Consider the following 18,732-nt stretch of genomic DNA (forward strand, 5'->3'; position numbering starts at 1 on the left):
CCCCCCCCCCCCCCCAATTGTCATCATATGTCTTTTGAACAAACAGAAGGGAGGGAGAGTCTGCGTGTTTGTTTGTTAGCGTGCGTGCGTGTCCTGGACACATCTGCTCCTACTCAAGTAAAACACTCGGACTCGGAATAAAAATGACAAAGAAATGCTGGATGTTAGCTATGAACTTTAGCAGCATTGACTTGAAACAGTGTGCTCAGGAGTGTCTGCAGAACATTATTTAATCAGTCAGCAGGTGGGACTGGAATGACCCACAGTGTAGAAGAGTTCCTGCTATCAAACAAAACCAACCAAAACACTGAAAGATCAATGCCTCACCACTAGGTGGTGTTAGCGTTGACAACGGCAACAGTGAAATTCAGATGAAGAAAATCCAAAACATAGCTAAAGATATGCAGAGCTAAAGGTTCCTTCAGAACTACACCAGCTCATGTTTTTTATTCAATTAATTCATCATTTTTCCAAAGACAAAACTTTTGGTGGAAAAAATGGTTATGGTGGCTCAACTTAAAATTCCAAAACTGCATCAAAATAAGCCACAAAACTTATGGATTAGAAAAAAGCAGAGATTGTCTCATGCAGAGAATTCTCGCTTTATGCAAAAAAAAAAAAAAACGTTTTGAAAATATGACTTTTTTTTTGTTGAGAAAACGAGAATTCATTGTAATCCAGAAGTTCTGGTTTATTATGATGCAGGTTTAAGTTGAGCCACCATAGCTATTTTAAAAATGGAGGTGTTGCAATGGCTCAGCCAAAGTCCAGATTTCACTCTTCCTGCCAACTTTAATGAAATAAAATAAAATACTGCTATGAATCAAAGTGAGGCAAAATCGAAGAACTCTGGGAGCATACCAGCATAAATATTGGAAATAACATGAATGTCTCTTAAACCTGGTCAATCGAATTTTTTTCGTGGCACCAGTATTAAAACTGTGTTAACATAAATATGATCTTTCTCAATTTTTAGTTGAACAAAAAGCAAAAAAAAAAAAAAAAAAAACCTGCTTGCAACTTCCAAAGGCTCCTGGATGTCAGTCAGAAAATAGAAACAGACGCTGTTGTCTTTTTCACACACCTTCAGGTCACAATAAAGCTTCCCAGATTTAAGAGACTTTACCTGATCAAAGATGCCCTGTTGTTGGTTTGAGCTTACCTTTTCTGTAGAACAGAAGGTGAATATTGTTTTTCTAATTATGGAACTTAACTGGTGCAGGGAGGAACGCGTGTGAACAGATTTCAGTGTTTTATTCTGAGCCAGGCTTCCAGGTGCATACGTTTAATTCACCTGCTGCATGTCTCCATATCAAACCAATCTCATTTTCTATGTATTTTATTGAGACATTTTCTACTAGCCCAACATAGACTAGTGCATTATTCTAACATGAATGGAAATGATACATGGTGTTTTGTAATGAATAAAAATCCAAATGATGTGGTGTGTATTTGTATTTAGTCCCTATTAATTTAATACCACTCAATAAGATCCAGCATAACTGTAACTTACGGTCACATAATATAATTTTATAGCAAAATCAAGTAACTATTACCTTTAGTTGTTATGCTATATAAATCAAATCTGACTTAAAAGAAGTTTGACTTAATTTAATACCTTGAATTTGACATGTTTGTTTAAAAACGTATCAAAGGGCCCGGTACACCGGGCTGTCAGGTCCCTGTATGACCGGTGTCAGAGTCTGGTCCGCATTGCCGGCAGTAAGTCGGGCTCGTTTCCGGTGAGAGTGGGACTCCGCCAAGGCTGCCCTTTGTCACCGTTTCTGTTCATTACTTTTATGGACAGAATTTCTAGGCGCAGCCGGGGTGTTGAGGGGATCCGTTTTGGTGGCCTTAGGATCACATCTCTGCTTTTTGCGGATGATGTGGTCCTGTTGGCTTCATCGGAACGTGATCTGCAGCTCTCACTGGAGCGGTTCGCAGCCGAGTGTGAAGCGGCCGGGATGAGGCTCAGTGCCTCCAAATCCGAGGCCATGGTCTTGAGCCGGAAAAGGGTAGAGTGCCTTCTCCGGGTCAGGGGGGTCGTCCTGCCTCAAGTGGAGGAGTTTAAGTATCTGGGGATCTTGTTCACGAATGAGGGAAGAAGGGAGCGGGAGATCGACAGGCAGATTGGGGCAGCGTCTACTGTGAAGCGGGAGTCGTACCGGTCCGTCGTGGTGAAGAGAGAGCTGAGCCAAAAAGCGAAGCTCTCGATTTACCGGTCGATCTACGTTCCCACCCTTTCATCTATGGTCATGAGCATTGGGTCATGACCGAAAGAACGAGATCACGGGTACAAGCGGCCGAAATGGGTTTCCTCCGCAGGGTGACTGGGCTCTCCCTTAGAGATAGGGTGAGAAGCTCGGCCATCCGGGAGGGACTCAGAGTAGAGCCGCTGCTCCTCCACGTTGAGAGGAGCCAGTTGAGGTGGCTCAGGCATCTGGTAAGGATGCCTCCTGGACGCCTCCCTGGTGAGGTATTCCGGGCACGTCCCACTGGGAGGAGGCCTCGGGGAAGACCCAGGACACGCTGGAGGGACTATGTCTCTCGGCTGGCCAGGGAACGCCTTGGGATTCCCCCGGAGGAGCTGGAAGAAGTGGCTGGGGAGAGGGAAGTCTGGGCCTCCCTTGTGAAGCTGCTGCCCCCGCGACCCGACCCCGGATAAGCGGAAGAAAATGGATGCATGGATGGATGTTTAAAACTCCTGCTGTTTCTGAAACGCCACCTTCAGGAAGTCATCACAACATGACTCCTCTGGTAACACTTTAACAACGTTTCTACCTCCGTATTTCAATCATGGGAGAAGTGGAGGTGGCTGAGTAATATAAATACCTCTGTGTTCATCTAGACAACAGACTGGACTGGAGACGCAACAGTGAAGTGTCCATAAGAAGCGACAGAGCAGACTGGACTTCTTGAGGAACCCAAGATCCTTCAAGGTTTGCAGCAAGATGCTGCAGATCTTCTGTTGTTGAGAGCGTCATCTCTGCTGCTGTCATCTGCTGGGACAGCAGCATCAGAAGCAGGGACATAAAAAGGTCCAACATCCTGATAAAGACGACTGGATCTGTTCTGTGGAGACTCTGGAGATGACTATGCAAAGAAGGATTCCTCATAGGATCAAGAAAATTATGGACAACCCTGACCATCCTCTTCACGAGACTGTCTTGGGACATCTTCAGTCAGAGGCTTCTTCAGATTTAGTGCAGTACAGACCGCTGCAGGAGATCTTTACTGCCAACAGCCATCACTATCTTCAATAACTCTTTGAAGAATCTAATTTAATGAGTTACAACAACATTTAATTTCCCTTTGGGATTAATAACAAATTTTTGAAATTTAATTGAATTGCTCTGAGTAGTAGTTCATAATAAGCTCAGCAGACACACAGATTCACTAGGTGTTTGCTAATTGCTGCTGGCTAGTCTGAAGGAACTGAGTGGTGGAGGAGGGCTACTCTGTGAGGCAGCCAGGGGGTTGGAAGTGAACCAACCAGGTGTTCTGCATAGCTGAATGGATTCAAGGATTTCCCAAACATGCATGAAATAATCAAAGCAACACTCTAGATATGTTTTTGATGAGGGAATAATTTCATAATATGATGTCAGCTCAGACATGGAAGCTGGTCAGTGCAAACAAAGAGGGCTTTCTGCACTGATGTGGGTACATTTCCATGAAAAGTTCAATTTAACCAGGCTTTTTGAAGTTCTCCACCAGTATAAAGAGGAACTTTGTGAAAGACTTGGTCTGATTGAGCGCTTAGTTCCTTCTGTCTATGAAAACAACAGACACAGTAAGCTGCAAATAACACTAAGGTAGCAAAAAACTACCTTAGACTTAACTAAACTTTATGACATCCTGGCCTTTGTCTCGATAGTGGTAGCATCATGGCTTCTGCATATGTTAGCACTGTGTGCTAGCATTTAGCTTATTGAGTATATATTTGCATTATTGCATAAACAGTTTAGCATTGGGTTTGTCATTTTTGTCTTGGGAAACGCGTGACCCCTTATGATGGAAAACATCTTTGGATCTGGCGTTCCCTCACCCAGACGCGGGTCACCGGGGCCCCACTCTGGAACCAGGCCTGGAGGTGGGGCACGATGGCGAGCGCCTGGTGGCCGGGCTTTTACCCATGGAGCCCGGCTGGGCTCAGCCCGAAGAGGAGACGTGGGTCCCCCTTCCAATGGGCTCACCACTTGTCGGAGGGGCCAAATGGGTCGGGTGCATTGTGTTACGGGCGGCAGCCGAGGGAGGGGACCCTGGCGGTCTGATCCTCGGCTGCAGAAGCTGGCTCTTGGGACGTGGAACGTCACCTCTCTGGTGGGGAAGGAACCGGAGCTAGTGTGCGAGGCTGAGAGGTWCCGGCTAGAAATATTCAGCCTCACCTCGACGCATGGCTCTGGTTCTGGAACCAGTCTCCTTGAGAGGGACTGGACATACTTCCACTCTGGAGTTGCCCACGGTGAGAGCGCTGGGCAGGAGTGGGCATACTTGTTCTCCCCCATCTTGGCACCTGTACGTTGGTACAGAGATCATATCTCTATTGCCAATCTACAAAAATGGCCAAACATGGCGGAGTGGAAGGCAGTGGGGAGAAACAGTCTATGACCTCGAATTGGGGGCGAGGTGTCTTTAAAGAGACGGCACCAAAACTAGCTGTACTTCAGAACGGGTATATAAGTGAGGCATGTGGAGCAACAACAAGAAATTCAGATCAAAACATTACAATTCCACTTTATGTAGACCACAACTGAATGGTTTAAATGGAAAAAGAGAGGATTCAAAAACGTGACATGTCCACTTTAAACAGAACTAACACCAGGGAACATGCATCTGTGAGCTTGTAATTGAACTGAAGTCAAATTCTAAAAATGCAGCAGCAGCTCCTGTCCTTTCTCAAACATTATTCCAAGCCTGAAGTTGATCTCACCATGTGAGTTTATAAAACGCAAACCACTCGACTTCCTGCTGAATAAAATGTCCTAATTTAAAGGCTGAGAGTGACTCTGTTGAACCCACCAGGTCCAATGAGATTCAACTACAACGCTCATATTTTCCACAGATGTTTGATGTGTTGAAGGGAAGGAAACTATAATGCTAGTCTTTGAGTGTTTGAAGAGCAAAAAAAATGCAAAGGAAAAAAACAATCTCGTCCTGCTACTCATTCATCTAAGCTGTCAGGGTGAATGTTAACACGGCAGCGGCTGACCCAAAGAAAACAAGCTGTTCAGAACAAATGTTTTCTTTAATGCTTTCATTTCCACATAAAACTGAATCGGTTTCTCTTTTTTTCCCGCCCAGTGGTCAACACGGTCACGTCTTTGAAGCTTTCTTCTGGAGTATTTACAGCACATGACTAAGGAAAGAACCTCTTGTGTTCCTGAGGATTTGCAAAAGTTCTTTTCCTTCTTTGCCTTTTTACTATGCAAACCTCATTTCTTTTGTGCGTTTTTGTTCCCTTTTTTTGCTTCACGTTGAGGCTTTCATACTTTGTTTTTCTCGTCAGGGATTTGCAGGCGACCTAATGGTGAGGAACATTCAGCTAAGGCACTCTGGAAAGTACGTGTGTATGGTACACACTGACGTGGACACGGTGTCGGCAGCGGCAGATCTAATTGTTAGAGGTACGTCTGCTCCTCCTTTGTGACGGTGCTTATCGTTATAAAGCATTATCTCTCGTGGTTTGTCATGGCTTTGCTGTTCTGAAAAGTCTCCATGCGTGTATGTAGTTTACAATTGGGATACAGGTGCCTTAAAAGCTCTCGGATCAGATTACAAGGTTATAATTTAGCACTTTTTTGTTGATGATAATGGGATATTTGTGAAAAAAAAAAACTATCAAACTGTGCTGAGTGGTGTACTTTGCGTCTCTCCATTCCTCCAACATGCAGATTTTTTAATGAGAAACCATAGACAGGTTCTTCAGTTCAGTTACTCCCATTGAAGACTGGTCCTTCCACTATCTTTTGTCATTCAGCTGCCTGTAATGGCCAAATGAGGGAAATTTCCAGGAAATGTTGCCTTCATTAAAAAAACAAACAAAAAGCTTAAGGTTGGCTGCAGTGTCACAAATAACAGACATCAAGGAATGGAATGCATCCCTGCTCCTTTTTGGTCACTTTAATCAAATTCCAGTCCGTTTGTCTAGAACAGTGGTGTCAAACTCATTTTTATTTTGGGCCGAATCAAAAATCTGAATGTTCTTAAAGGGCCGGTTGCACCAGAATCTATTGATAAAACCAATAAAACTGTTAAAATATCAATAAATAGCTGTTCCTCCAGGATTTGTGATTACTTTAGTGTTTATTTTTGCAATCAAATGACAGATTTTGTGGTGAATATTAAGAAATATTTGTAATTGTTATTTTACAGTATTTACGTTAATATAATGTTAAATGTGACTCTTTATCACTCGCTGTATCAGTTACGGATTTAATGTTTTTGACCAATTTTGAGAAAATTTGCAGTAAAATCAGGGAAAAAAATGTGGAAATTTGTTGATTTTGTGTGATTTTTGCAGATTTGTGAAAAACTGGAAGGACTTATTGATGTAATTTGGAGTCCATAGGGCCACATAAAAAGCTACGGCGGGCCAGATTTGGCCCCGGGGCCTTGAGTTTGACACCTGTGGTCTAGAAAGTCCGGTTCAGTTGGAGAGGTGTGAATATGTAATCAAAGTCTGATCTACCTAAAAACTTTAGCCTTGGCCCGGTTAAAGTAAACTCTGGTGTGGTTCAAATGCATATGTGAACAGCAAGCAGATCAGAGACAGATCCAAAAGCGGGAAGTACAGTGAATTCTGGGTAAATGCAACCAAAACAATTGTGCATGCTAGCACTAGCAGGAGGAATGACTGCTGGCGTTTTACCAAAGACAAAATAGAAATCCTACAACTGCAAAAATCTGACGCCACTCCATTTTTGTTTACATTTCATGAAGAAGGAAGTTGCAGTCAGTGTCTTCTTCAGAGGTTTTGTGGTGTTTCCTTCAGTGGTTCTTGTTGCACTGCCCCCACAGTCGAGGAAAGAAATAGGTTTTCAACTGCATTGGTTTGACGCAGTGCAGTGTGAAAGTGAAACAGAGCATCTAAAAATGTTGCAAACATTGAAATTTTGGTCCCCAATTGAACCGGGATCTAAAGGTGTGAAAACTCTTAGATCTCATCACACCAGTTCAAGACTAATACTGATCTTAAATTTCATACATCTGGGCTCTGATTACTAACTTCTGAAGGCAACTGTTTTTATTTAGGGGTTGCAGAGGAAAAGTTCTGAAGACTACATCTTCCTGATTTGCATAAATAAAATAGTGTGTCATGACCAATGCATCAAGTTCCCTCCACTTTACGATGATTCTCTCTGTTCCTTTGGTCTTCTGCATAAGATACAAACCACAAAAGTTTAAGGAATGTGCATACTTTTGCAAGGCATACAGTGCCTTGTACATGTTCAGGAGGCTCCAGATGAACATGTGCTCATATTCTGTTGGAAAATTTTAATTAATACAGTGCAATTTTTAGATTTATAGGTCTAAATGGAAAAAAACATATCAGTGGTTCAAATCCCAGTATGTTTGATCTCATATTGAAGTCATTAAATGAAAACATATTTTCATTCCAAATAGTCTACATTAATGCGGTCTTTGAAAATGATCCGTACCTTCACAAGTCTGAAGGTACTGAGGGATTCATAAGTAGAATTGGTTTCATTTTCCTTTTCTTTCTGTGAAGTTAATTATAACACATTTTCAAGCCAAATAATTTTTAATTGCTGTTTAATATTTGCTTTTAACAATCTTCAATAATAGCTAGGGAGAAAGATGATAAAATAGACTAATATGGTGAATTAAAAGTATCACATAAGTACAAACTAACAATGAGACAAATAACTCAATTTTAACTTCATGTAGCCATTATATATATTCATATAATCTCTGTTATCTCTGCCTTGCTTTTGAATAATTTTTTATGAATAAATTTGTACTTGTAAAAAATATTCACCCTCTTAGATGTTTTACCCTTTTTGTTGTATTTTTGTTGAATCATAATCAACAAAATTTTGCTTTGATAACTTTTTTTGACAAAAATAATGTCAATGTGAAAACTGATTCATGAGCCAAGAAGCAAATTTATTTTCAGTTAGTTTCACATGTGACTAACTAGAAGTGGATTACTATGTCAAACTCTTTGAAAAACTGTTCCCCTCCTCACCTGTGGTGGCGCTGCACCAAAAACCACTTGCCTCTCCAAACAAACTGAAATTTCTAGGCAAACATACTGGAGTTGGATTAAAGTGGGCTAAGCAGGGCTGTATAAATGCACTCTTCGAATCTAAAGCGAGAAAGGGTGAGAGCTTGAGCAGCACATTCATAGTTGTGATTTACAGCGCTCTTCCTGGTTCTGATTGGTTGTTTCTAGTTTGCACTGGGAGAAGGCAGAGGAGCTCCATTTTTTTCATACATTCTCTGCCTTGTTCCATACTGTAGCTACTTTTCAAGAAATATGGAAAAAATATATGTGTATATAATTTATCATAAAAATTACATACTGCAGATTTAAAGAAGCTTTAAAACACATTGTGGTAAAAAATTTTTTTTTTAAATCTTAAAGTACAGCAGAAAAAATAAGACCGTGGGATAATGATGGTTCTCAGGAGCTGCCCTTCCTCGTTGACTCCCTGTGCTGACCACTGCAGAATGACTGTGATCTGTAATCGGGATTCTTGGCCTGAAACTGGGATTGGATGGATTTGAAGAACCATTACACGTTTGGGAGAACGAATGAAGATTCTTTTAGCAATAAAAGACGGGCTCTGTTTTCTGTCTTTGAAGGTTTCATTGGAAACATTTTCTTTAAAGAATGTTATTTGAATACAAAGTAAGTTAAAATAGCCCAGACATAGCAGGTTGTATCATTTTTACCACCGTTGTATCATTTTTACCACCATGCCTCCAGCTTATTCCTTCAGCCTCAGACTCTCTGCTCTCCCCTGAGCCTCCTCTGCCGCTCAGTCTGCCTCTCTCTCTCAGTTTGTGAGTGTGTTTGTGTGTTGTGGGTGTGGCACATCTTTCACTCTCCTCGCTCTCTGGCTGCTCATCAGCCTGCACACCAGCAATCCGTCTCCCTCTCAACCCTGCAGTATATCAAACCCGGTTCTTCAACCTTTCATCGCCAGCTCATTCTTCCAGCCAGTGCGGATCATTGCTCGCCACCCGCTCTCACGCTCATCTCCACACCTGCCAGTCAGTCATCCAGCCGCGCGCATATCCCGCTCTGCTCTGTTTCACCAGCCCAGCACACTCCTCCAATCCCTGATGAAAAAATAAAACACAATAACATCTCTTGTACTCTCCAGCCATCTGCGTTCAGTATTTTGCTGTTGTTTGTGTCACAATCCGATGAACTTTAATGTTCACCATTGATGAGACTGCTTCTCTCAATAGAGCGAGGTTATGAATCACTTAACACTAGTGGCAGAGTTTCAGAGCACAAAACACAAACTAACCTGACATTTTTTTTATTTTTCCACATGGACTTTTCTGTGTTTCTGATCGTTGCAGGACCTCCTGGTGCCCCACAGGGTCTGCTAGTGACCACCATTACTGACACGACAGTGCAGCTATCCTGGAGCTCTGGACCAGACAACCACAGTCCCATCACCATGTACGTGGTTCAAGCTCGGACCCCTTTCTCTATTGGCTGGCAGACGGTGAAGACAGGTAAATTACTCTGTATTAAAAACATTAATATTAGTGGTGGGGCTCAATTAATTGAATAAATTGCACCAGCTATAATTTATTAATTGCATTTTAATTGAAAACCATATGTCAACAAAAGTAACGTTAATTCAAAATATATTTTGCTTCTGAACTTTTGAATAAATAGACAAAAAATCTCAAGAAAAAAGATATTTGTTTTTAACCTGTTATTTAGGTTATTCAACCATCAAATTGGTGCAACAAGATATTATACACATTAATTGCTTCAGGAACTCGTTGATGCATAAATAAATGCATAAGTAGCATTGAGATGGATGCTATTTTAAGCTTGAATAGCTTCACTGGTGCGCTAACTTAGTTTAGCACAAATTGAACACAACAATATCCCAGTAATTCTTTGAGCAAAATGAACCCTCAACGGGCCCAGAACATTGGTTTGGTCATCCATTGCTGTTGTTTGCAGATGTTGCTTGTACAAAAAAAGAAAAAAAAAAGAGTATTTGTGTTAACCTCTTTAACACATTAAAATGTAAATAATCAAAATTACTGTGTTAAAGACACACTCAGCCCTACTTAAAATAGGTTTTAAACATAGAATTGTAGCTGGCGTGCAGGCTACCTAGCTGGCCAACCACAGTCCTGATTCAAACATTGGCTTGAATCAGGAATAGGTTTTAGGTGGATTTGCTGGTTGTGTATTTATGGTGAGTCTTGCAACCAGGAGATGTTTTTCCATTAATAAAACATTAATAAAAACTTGCTGTATCTTGACACATTAATGTAGCCAAGCTAGTTCCATGAGAGCAACATCAAACGATGTGTTTACATTTCAGAATGTGGTTGAATGTAAGAGTACCGTATTTTCCACAAGGCGCATCTAAAAACCTTCAATTTCCTCAAAAGCCGACGGTGCACCTTATATGTGGACCAATATTGAGCCACAACATGTCTAGCAACTACGGTAAGCAGCCGCCGACTTCATTTTCCCCGTAGAAGAAGTGCGCGGTGCATGCTGGGATAGTTGTCAGAACGCTGCTTTGTTAATAAAGTTTGATAATACATTTAAAGCCAGGAGGGCGTAGGGGCGGGGCAAGAGAGACGGAGACTGCGGCAGCAGCGTGTCGGTTGGTCTGTGTTACCCAGAAAGCAGTTGGGCACAATATCCAACACCGTTAGTGAAACAATGACTGGGGCAGACCACTATATAAAGTACTCGGGAACCACTTCTTTACGAATGTGGATGTGCAATAATAGAGTACGGGACAAATTGGCAACCCAAACGTCTGTTCTATGCGGTGCGCCTTATATGTGAAAAAAGTTTTAAAATAGACCATTCACCTTATAGTGCGGAAAATACGGTAGTCTTTAGATTATAGCAAAATGTTAGTTTAACGTCAGGATGTGTGTCTTTAAGGCTTATAGACTAGGAGTCCAGAAGACTGTAATGTGCGTCATATCATATCATTAGGAGTCCAGAAGACTGTAATGTGCGTCATATCATATAATAGGAGCAAAACAAAAAAACAACAAAAACTCCCAACTTCCATAAGTGTGTTAAACTGTCATCATTGCCACCATCTTTGCATAGCTTTGGGGTGGAGTGCTTGGGACAGTTTCTTCATCAACTCATTTTATGTTGAGTCACGTAAAAAAAATTATGTCTTCATCTAAATGACATTTCTAATTGCCTGTTTGAATTGGTCTAGATGGCCTAAACACTGCACCACAGATTGGAAAATTAAAATAATATTTTGGAGTTCTTGAGATGACGGTTACATCCATTGATGACAGAAAAAACAACTCAAAGTGTTGGAAGATGTTTAGCTCCATCCTGTCAGTCATTAATTAAATTGACCACAACAGGCTTTTGACTCTGCTTAGTTAAATGCAGTGACACTCTGTAAATGGAAAATTTTTAAATTATAAACAACTGTCAGCTTTTCAGACTGGCGTCTCTATTCTTTTTTTATTATTTTAATGTACAGGTCCTTCTCAAATAATTAGCATATTGTGATAAAGTTAATTATTTTCCATAATGTAATGATAAAAATGTAACTGTCACATATTTTAGATTCATTGCACACCAACTGAAATATTTAAGGTCTTTTACTGTTTTAATACTGATGATTTTGGCATACAGCTCATGAAAACCCAAAATTCCTGTCTCAAAAAATTTGCATATCATGAAAAGGTTCAAGCAAGAGGGTAAGACACAGAAAGACATTTCTGAATGAATAGGCTGTTCCCAGAGTGTTGTATCAAGGCACCTCAGTGGGAAGGAAAAAGTTTGGCAGAAAACGCTGCACAACTAGAAGAGGTGACCGGACCCTGAGGAAGATGGTGGAGAAGGACCGATTCCAGACCTTGGAGGACCTGCGGAAGCAGTGGACTGAGTCTGGAGTAGAAACATCCAGACACCGTGCACAGGCGTGTGCAGGAAATGGGCTACAGCTGCCGCATTCCCCAGGTCAAAGGTCAAGCCACTTTTGAACCAGAAACGGCGGCAGAAGTGCCTGACCGGCTACAGAGAAGCAGCACTGGACTGTTGCTCAGTAGTCCAAAGTACTTTTTTCGGATGACAGCAAATTTTGCATGTCATTCGGAAATCAASGTGCCAGAGTCTGGAGGAAGACTGGGGAGAAGGAAATGCCAAAATGCCAGAAGTCCAGTGTCAAGTAGCCACAGTCAGTGATGGTCTGGGGAGCCATGTCAGCTGCTGGTGTTGGTMCACTGTGTTTTATCAAGGGCAGGTCAATGCAGCAGCTATCAGGAGATTTTAGAGCACTTCATGCTTCCATCTGCTGGAAAGCTTTATGGAGATGAAGATTTAATTTTTCAACACAACCTGGCACCTGCKCACAGTGCCAAAACCACTGGTATTACTGACCATGGTGTTACTGTGCTCAGTTRGCCTGCCAACTCTCCTGACCTGAACCCCATAGAGAATCTGTAGGATATTATGAAGAGAAAGTTGAGAGACGCAAGACCCAACACTCTGGATGAGCTTAAGGCTATCGAAGCATCCTGGGCTCCATACCACCTCAGCAGAGCCACAGGCTGATGGCCTCCATGCCGTATTGAAGGCTGCAAAAGGATTCCTGACCAAGTATTGAGTGCATAACTGAATATAATTATTTGAAGGTTGACWTTTTTGGTATTAAAGCACTTTTCTTTTATTGGTCGGATAAAATATGCAAATTTTTTAAGACAGGAATTTTGGGTTTTCATGAGCTGTATGCCAAAATCATCAGTATTAAAACAATAAAAGACCTGAAATATTTCAGTTGGTGTGCAATGAATCTAAAATATATGACAGTTTAATTTTTATCATTACATTATGGAAAATAATGAACTTTATCACAATATGTTAATTTTTTGAGAAGGACCTGTAGTTGTTTCAAATATTTCTTAAAAAATTAATAACGCCTATGAATTCTTAATTCTTTGATTCTAGTTCCTGATTCTGTGCCTGGACAGATGATGCACACAACTGTGAAAGATTTGAGCCCCTGGGTGGAATATGAGTTCAGGGTGGTGGCAATCAACAGTGTTGGTGTTGGAGAACCCAGCATGCCATCAAAACAGATCCGAACCAAAGCAGCAGGTACTCTGTCGGCTTGTTATGTCTCTTCATAGAAAATTAAGCAGCCCCCATGTGGAAAATTACCTGTTTGATTTAGCTTTGCATCTCATTGCGTTCTTTGCGCAAATCTATTGTTCATGTTATTGTTCATGCCAGCTCTTTGTTTCACAAAGAAAATGAACATGAGGCGACATAAAATTCCACTTAATTACCGTAAGCAGCCCAGACGAATGTAGAAACAAGCATTCTGGAACGTGTAGTGTTAATTATTTTAGTGGCAGACAGAAGTGTGACATCCACCATGAAGAAGCAACACAAAGAACTGCTATTTCATGTAAAGAATTTTATCCACCTGGTTGGATCACAGAGGAACAAGTTTCCTGCTGGAAGCTGCATATTCACCATCCAACTAAATCTAGACTTTTCAACTCAGTATTTTTACAGTTTTGGTTACATGAATGTTTCAGATCATCAAACAAATGTTACATCAGACAAAGAAATGTGTGTAAATATTAAAAACAATGTTAAAATTATGGTTTTATTTGCTATGGGGAAAAGTTATTTTATTGTTGAATTTCTTTTGATTGTCTGGCATAATTTGTTGCTTTTTTTAGGTTACTTTCACACAAGTCATTTGATGCTCTTGTTTGGTTCAGACCAAAAGCGGTCTTTATGTTTTTTGTCTTGTGTGGTGTGCCTTCACATTGTGCTTTTTTTGCAAGCCCAAACAGCACAATGTGTAAGTAAGCTGTATGCAGACAGTACAATATACTGAAATTGTACCTGATTTGAGCACAGCGTTGGCATCTTACATGCTAGTTTGAACCAAACTGGTTAAAACAAGTTCATTCATGATTTAATAAGATGGGCATTTGCAGTTTCACAAAGGACCAGGTTGGTTCAGGAAGCTGTTTTATTGTAATAAACAAAATTATCATCTGAAGCCTGCATTCTGTATTTACTCATATTATCTTTGTCTAATATTAAAATTGGTTTCCATTATAATCATGCGCAAAACTGTTCTATCCTGCTAATGTAGAAAAACACAATTTTGAAATTGCGGTGTTACCATTAAATAAGAGAGTTAAATTCACATGTGAATAAGTTAGTCAATAAAAGCATGAAACACCACCACTTCCTGTTATCTCATCTTCTTTGTGGTTTCTGTCGGTAGCATCCAGTTGCTGATCATGTGACTCGTGTGATGCAAAAAAAAAAGTTCCCATTGGAGTTTTGTGAAAAACGCAACAATACAACCAAAAAACTCTCATTTTAGAGCAAAAACTTTTTTATCAAAAAACTTATTTTTTCAAAAATAGCTGTTTTTCCATTAAGTGAATTTATTCTTGTAATTCCAATTTGCACATTTATATGGTTGATGGAAATGCAGTTAACAACAGCAAACCACTTTTTTCCCAGCTCTGTAGCTAAACTGTCTGTTCTAACAGAAAATGCAGCACCTGCCCCTGTTGATGAGTGTTTCCTTTTTTTCCTGTTCAGCTCCCAAGGTTGCACCGGTTAATGTGAGCGGTGGTGGGGGAGCTCGAGGAGAGCTTGTCATTACGTGGGAGGTGAGTGGATGATTTTTGACCGAGCGTTTGCTGTGGCAGAGTGTCCTCCCTTTGATGGGAGATGAACTCTGGCAGAGTTACTGTTCCTGCAGAGGACCAGCTTTGGGTGCGACTGCTTTTTAATTAAAAGTGGAGCCTTTTCTGATTTGCTACCTGCTGACTCCATATGTCGCGTAAATCTAAATGAGGATGCCGAGCCTGAGCCAGTTACAGCGTGTAAATCTGAACTTTGGTGACGACTTTACGTTTTGTGGATCATTCAGTTCCTTGGAAAAGTATTTATACCCCTTAAAGGTTGCAGCAGTTCATATAAAGACAAGAGAACATGTGTGGGTAACGCTAGAGTATTCACAGGATGGAACTTTTTCCTCATTTTCTCACAATACAGCCACAGCTGATATTCTGCTAATGTGCTAAGAGCAGAACTAATTTTTAGCTTAGCACTTTACCGTTTTCGCTAACTATGAAAATGTTTAGTTCACTTAGTTTGCTCTAGATCTTTTTTTCCAAGTAAATTATATTTTACACTTAGCTCCTTTGTTAACTTACAGTTGAATGAAGTTCAGCATCTCTCATTCTTCAAGTGATTAGACATTTATATCCATGCTCTTTTTCGAAGTTTGTGAAAACAGTTTATGCAGCATTTCCTTTTCCTCTTCTCATGTTCTCCACCCAAAGTCTGCAACGGAGTTGGTAAAATTCAACAATAGTAAAGCTGAAACTTGTATTTGAATCCAAAGATTCCCTTCCGGTGAACCATGCAGGAAGGTGTGCAATAACAAATCAGACACTGTTGAGGGCGGTATACTGTATTGTAACATCTGTTGTGTCGTTGACATTGATGAGTTCAGCTTTGTGGATACAACTCATGCTTTGGGTATTCAAGGACCACATATCCCTTCAAAGCATCTCTATGTCGTACTTTATATTAACAAAAATCCAAATGAAAAGTATGAAGTCTTTGTGGTTTTAATTTGGCAAGTTGTTACAAATGTTTGAATGGTTTGGTTGTTTCTCTAAGGTTGTGTTGGCAAAAGTTGGTTTTAGACATTGTGAACGTTGTGGATCAAGCTCTCTTATTCAGTTTGATCATAGGTGTTTATTTGTTTTCCTCTTCCCTCAGCCGGTTCCAGAGGAACAGCAGAGTGGAGAGGAATTTGGCTATCTCGTGGCTTTCCGGCCGCAAGGCAGCAGCACCTGGATCAAGACGGTGCTGGCTTCGGCCGACGTGTCCAGATACGTGTACAGGAACGACAGCGTTGCGCCACTGTCCCGTTTCGAAGCCACTGTGGGTGTGTACAACAGTGTGGGGGAGGGGCCGTTCAGCCGGATTGTAAAAGTGCTCTCTGCAGAGGAAGGTGAGGCGTTCGCTTTGGAAACAGGAAGAATACACAATGAGGACGGAGATTCCAGAAGGGGTGTGGTTGTGCTATTAATCGAGGCAATGCATAATTCATATGTCTGTCCTCCACAGAGCCTTCCGCCGCTCCATCGAGAGTATGGGCTCATTCCATCTCTGCCTCTGAGATTGAGGTGTACTGGGAACCAGTTCCTCCCAGGTCCAGCACTGAGAACATCATAGGGTACGAGGTATGAAGCAGAACAAGGACTATTCAGAACCAGTGTAAATCCCACAATGGCTCACCATGTAATAAGCTTCCATATTTTGAGCATATCTGTGGAAGTCAGGGGTGTCCAAAGTGCGGCCCCTCAACTGCAGTTCAAGACTGATACAAATTTGGACATATGGTTGATGCAGATGGAGACTTTTTATTTATAATCAAGGTAAATTTTTTGTATATTTTAAATAAACTAAAACACAACAACCAAAAACAATAAATAAAAAGGAAATAAAAACCGCAAACAACTGAAACCATAAATATAATGGATTATGAAGTCGTAAACAAAATTGCCCTTCAAAAAATATTAATCAGAATAGAAATTGAGCTAATTTTAATTTATCATGCAAATATTTTTTTGTGACTATTGCAAAAGATGAAACTTACAAAACAAAACTTTGCTTCATTTTTGTAGACTGGAGGTCTCCAAAAATTGTTAAAAATGAAATAAATAGAGGAAAGTATGAACATCATATATCATTCCCATCAACAACAGCCTCTCTGCTGAGGTGTAGCCGGGGGAAAACTGAGATAAAAATACCGTTTGCTGCTGGAACCCAGATATCTTACTTTTGAGGCTATGCCCAGGTGGCCTGGCCTGTGCAGAGACGCATGGAGCCAACTACATCGTTATCCACATCTACTGTTGTAGGATGAGAGCAGAGCAGGCTTGAAACAGGAATTTCAATCAGTATATTTACTGCAATGACTTTCAATTTTTTTACAAAAATTTTTTTTGTTTATTCATGATTATGCATGATTTTGCAAAAAAATAAAAAATACACCATGTATTTCTATTTTGACGAATTTTCTATATCCACTAAAACTCTTAACTTTCCTGTATTTAGCTACACCCATCTTTCCTCAAAGATGATCACCTTCGCTGCCTTTTGTGCCAAAAACAGCCTGAGAACAGGATCTTGTAATTGTGTAAATAGGATGATAATTTGCATCATTACTTTTCTACAAGCAGGAGATTTTATCTGACTTAACTTTAGACAGTGAGAAAAATGTGAATGTGTTTTTTTTTTTATTTTATTTGGTGTATGTAAACTTCTGGTTTCAACTGTGCATTCTCAATAGAATCCATGACGCTTGTGGCTTTAAAATGACAAAATGTGACAATGTCCAAAGGGTATGAATACTTTTGCAAGGCACTACACTGACTGGGCACCTTTCACAAGACACGGCACCTTCCTTCCTGGAGTCCTTGAAATAATTGAAATGGAAACTTTGTAAGCTGAGGAAAGTACAGGAATAACCTCCCTCTGAGGCTCTGGGAGCTGCTCCTGAATCTCCCTGAAGAGGCTGAACAAGGAGAGTGAGACCTGAGCGCTTCACCCATTCATTATGTCCTGTCCAAACACTTTACCAGAACTCACAGCCTGACGAACCTATTGTGTATCAGAGGCTTGTAGCAAAGAGGAACAGAAAAATTGATGCCTGGTTTGATTGTTTTTCAGAGTCATTGTTTTTGTTTTAAATCTTAACTCGTTCACCTCTTTACAAAATACATTTATGTGAAACCGGGAAGAAATACAACAGTAGATGCTACATGGATCAGAACTGTAACAATTGGAGTACCGTAGGTTAGGGGTCCCAGCCCATTCAACACCTGTGGGACCAGCGTCAGTGAGCTGTTGGTACCAGAATGACCAATGCAACCACACTGGCTGATCTGGAATAGTTGAAGAATGGTTTGGCATAATGCAGGAGTGAGTGAACAGAATTATAAGCCAGATTGATGTGGCTGAGTTACAGTTCTTTGCTACTGTCCACCCAATAATTGTTGGGGGTTACATTACATGAGCCACCACAATCAGACTGAAGTGACACAGAACTGGATATGGGCTATAACTGTCATGCTCCTGAACCAGACCATGTTAGAAGTGACTTAAAGGAGAAAAGTACTGGGTTGTTGTTTGGTGTCCAATTTTTCTCTTTAGTTAAGTTATTTTTGAGTTTTATTTAGAAATTAAGGCCCCAGAGTGCAGACACACAAAAAACTAGCCTGGCTGTCACCTTCCTATGCAAATCCACTTGATTCTCATCTCTCTTCAGAGTTTTGTCTAAAATTTCTCCCACTGAGCTCAATTTCTCCGGTTGAATTTCATCCAGGCCAATCAAAAAACAGGAGGAGGAGTTATGAATGATGAAGTTGAGTTTCTGCGCTTTTAGAGTTGTAGTCTTCCTGTAGTTTGTAGTTGTAATTTGGCAATGGCAGCGGAGTAATTGAACG

The 18,732-nt window shown here is 40.7% G+C and overlaps 1 protein-coding gene across 5 annotated transcripts in view; it reads left to right on the forward strand.

Annotated features, from left to right (window-relative positions):
* cntn6 (contactin 6) overlaps positions 1-18,732 on the forward strand; it is a 167,851-nt gene that overhangs the window by 130,304 nt on the left and 18,815 nt on the right. For all 5 annotated transcript variants that reach the window (XR_001776630.1, XM_017304949.1, XM_008410157.2 and 2 more), the window contains 6 exons: positions 5,510-5,627; positions 9,562-9,720; positions 13,175-13,324; positions 14,804-14,874; positions 15,998-16,232; positions 16,349-16,464. Coding sequence is in view for 4 of the 5 variants with exons in the window: in XM_017304949.1 (XP_017160438.1) it covers positions 5,510-5,627; positions 9,562-9,720; positions 13,175-13,324; positions 14,804-14,874; positions 15,998-16,232; positions 16,349-16,464 (849 nt within the window). In the remaining variant the exon portion in view is untranslated. The remainder of the gene's footprint in view (positions 1-5,509; positions 5,628-9,561; positions 9,721-13,174; positions 13,325-14,803; positions 14,875-15,997; positions 16,233-16,348; positions 16,465-18,732) is intronic.

Source organism: Poecilia reticulata, linkage group LG5 (genome assembly GCF_000633615.1).
Source record: "Poecilia reticulata strain Guanapo linkage group LG5, Guppy_female_1.0+MT, whole genome shotgun sequence".
In the NCBI taxonomy this organism is placed as follows: Eukaryota; Metazoa; Chordata; class Actinopteri; order Cyprinodontiformes; family Poeciliidae; genus Poecilia; species Poecilia reticulata.